The 3,433-nt window shown below is 35.8% G+C and overlaps 1 protein-coding gene across 1 annotated transcript in view; it reads right to left on the bottom strand.

The window, feature by feature from the left end:
* Positions 1 to 2,834: 2,834 nt before the first annotated feature.
* Positions 2,835 to 3,433, bottom strand: part of LOC144979157 (secretory phospholipase A2 receptor-like) — a 5,530-nt gene continuing 4,931 nt past the window's right edge. Inside the window, exon 3 of the mRNA XM_078925762.1 lies at positions 2,835 to 3,433. This exon is cut by the window's right edge and continues 756 nt beyond it. Coding sequence (XP_078781888.1) covers positions 2,835 to 3,433 — 599 coding nt within the window.

Genomic DNA, 3,433 nt, shown 5'->3' with positions numbered 1-3,433 from the left:
CACAGCGATGATGTCGAACTACAACACACCCCACAACACGGTAACTCTAAAAATAGTACAATTAATGACGTCACAATCAATCCTCAACTAAACGAATGTCAGAAACGAGAAATCAGGTCATTATTAGAAAAGTACCAGTCAGTCTTTACAGACGCACCCGGACATACAACATTAGTGGAACACGACATAAAGTTAACCACATCTACCCCTATCAACGTGAAAACTATCCTATTCCATTTCACGCACGAGAACAAGTTGAAAAGGAAGTTAAGGATATGCTAGATACAGGAATAGTTAGATATTCTTCAAGCCCATACTCATCACCAATAGTAGTAGTGAAAAAGAAAGACGGATCGATAAGGCTATGTATCGACTTTCGCAAATTAAATGAAGCAACAGTATTTGATGCAGAACCAATACCAAATCAAGAGAATTTATTTGCTGCCTTATCTCAAGCAAAATACATGACAAAATGTGATCTTTCTAGAGGTTACTGACAGATTCCACTGAAAGAATCATGTAAGAAATACACAGCATTTCAATCACCATTAGGATTGTTAGAATTTAACTATATGCCATTTGGATTATCGACAGCCGCATCGACATTCCAAAGAATGATGCGTATGTTATTAAAAGACATCCCGTCTACACTCTCATACTTCGACGACGCATGTATTTTCTCAAACTCATGGACTGATCACATGACAACCTTAGAATTAGTGCTTGAAGCATTAAAACGTAATTCTTTAACAACAAAACCGTCAAAAACAAGCATTGCATTTTACGAAATTGATTTTCTAGGTCATACCGTTGGTCATGGGACACAGACACCCGAGACAGAAAAACAAACAAAAATCGCACAATTGCAACCACCTAAGACAAAAAAAGAAGTACGCAAAGTACTTGGGTCCTAAATTTTTACAGGAAATACATTTACAACTTCGCGCACATCGCGACAACCGCTAACAAATCTGACAAAGAATGGGTCACCGAACAAAATTGTTTGGACAGAAGTGTGTCAGAATAGCTTTAACCAATTAAAGGCATTACTCTGTTCAGAACCAATTCTTAAATTACCCGACATATCAAAAGAATTTGTTGTAAGAACTGACGCGTCTGATAAGGGCATCGCAGGTGTACTATTACAGGAACATGAGGGAACTCTAATGCCTTGCTTATATGCAAGCAGAAAATTATTGGACAGAGAATCACGATACTCTGTAATAGAGCGTGAAGGACTGGCCATCGTCTTTGCTTTAAAGACATTCAGCAGATATCTACTGCTAAAAGAGTTTGTGGTCGAAACGGACCATAAACCACTCACGTACATAAGAAATAACAAAATGAATAATAGTAGAGTACTAAGGTGGAGTCTATTTTTGCAAAATTACACTTTCAGTATCTCTCACATACCAGGCTGTGAAAATATTCACGCCGACCTACTTTCTCGATTAGTATAAACACGTGAGAAGGGTATAACTTAACCTCCCATGCATACTGTTAGTTACCTCGCAAATTATGCCAAATCAGAACGCACAATTTCGATAATTTTATTTGTAAACATGATGACCCAACTTAATGTAACATTGAGTATTGTTTGGATATATATACCATACCCATTCATGATTTGGGAAATCTTCTCTTTATCTATTATTGTTATGAATTTTCACTCATTTATGATTAATAATTGAAATGTCAATATTTCATTTACATTTTCATTCATTTCATTTAGTAAATTACCTTCATATCATCGACTTTAATCATGCTTCATTGCCATCATTATTGTTTATCACAATGATTTGTAATCACATTGCCATCATATTGTTTATCACAATGATTTGTAATCACAATCTTTCATTGTTATTGTCACCCATTCATATACCTACGTTAATATAAACATTTCCATGTCTAGTTAATAAATAATTTAATTGTAGCACAAATCATAACAATGGATTAATGCTAGAGTATCATGATAGTAAATTTACTTCCGTTTGTAAAATCTATCTTTCCCATAATGGTTAAAGAGTATATTTTAAACGTGGGTGGGGGTGGGTGGGTGGTAAAGATTGTTCACAATTATCTTATTAAATTTTATTTTATTAAGAACTGAATTCATCTCACTCCAGTTATATTTCGGTAGGCTTAGATAAACTTTACCTTCTAATATTAGATCGTCTTTCCTTTTATAGCCTTCCCTCGAATTAATTTCTAATTAGTGAATACTTTTCGTTCTACATTCTGTCACGTAGCCACTTATTATAAAAGCTGATAGGTCTAACATTCGACACTCACTTTCTCTCCACAATCTATGCCGGACGGCCAGTCACTCTATTCCTATATATATATTGTAAGATTTTTATCTTTTGGGACTTTGTAGATATTATATCTACACCATTAAGACGCCGGAGCTTTTAACTTTGATTGTATAATCTTCAAGGATCAAACCCAAGCCCGCTGTACTACACTATAACCTCTTACCAATTGCCTGGAAGTGGAATTTTACGAGTCCAATCCTGTTATCAGAGGAATAGATCATCCAAGCCCATCAACTGCCTGGAAACGTAAACTTATGAACCTGATATATTATCATAAGTTACGTAAAGTATTCATATCTCTATTTGTAACTACCACGATCACTGTTTATCTCTTTTAATTAAATTTCATCATTATTTTTATTTCATTGTAAACAAATCGTTAATTGTTTTTTCATTTCTAGTAACTAGTAAATTCTGGGGCCTCATTCTACATATATCTTTATGCATAGTCGAGTAGCTCTTTACTCACTTGAGACCATGACAAAGTTGACTTGACATGCTACCGTTATGAGAGGATCGTCATGTATTAGTTAGTGGGTGTATTCTTCGTGTGTTGCCTTTGAAATATGCTGCAATGTATTTGAAGAGACGTGCCATATCCATGGCGACCAGCAAACAAAGAGGCAGCACACACAATATCCCTCCAACGATACCTATAGCTTTACTCTCAGTACGACTGTCTTTAGCAGACACTTTCTTGTTCTTTCTCGAGGACAATTTTTGGGTGTCAACTTTGAGTTCCTTTTGGATTTTGGAGACAATGCCAGCAAGAACTTCCGGCGTTGGGTTAAAGTCAATGTTTGCAGTAGCACATCCACAAGGGCAGAGTTTGTTTTGGACGGATGAGCCATTTTTTGGCGATGTCATGTTCTTTAAGAGACTCGTCATTTCCCGTGCAGAATCACTTGATGGCATCATTTTTTGTGGAGGATCGGGACATACACATGGCAGCTTCTTTATTGGAAATTCTATTTCTGTATACAATTTATCTGGTTGATATGCAAGCCTTTTAATGTTTACCTCAACACTGCATCCACCGAGACCGGTTTTCGTGACATTTATTTCTTTTTGACCCATTGTATTCAATTTGGTGAAGTTCATTTCAGTTCTAACTGATA

Source organism: Berghia stephanieae, chromosome 9, assembly GCF_034508935.2.
Source record: "Berghia stephanieae isolate SIO BIC M18660-M18661 chromosome 9, UCSD_Bste_1.3, whole genome shotgun sequence".
NCBI classification, from domain to species: Eukaryota; Metazoa; Mollusca; class Gastropoda; order Nudibranchia; family Aeolidiidae; genus Berghia; species Berghia stephanieae.
This window is presented reverse-complemented; position numbering and strand designations above follow the sequence as displayed.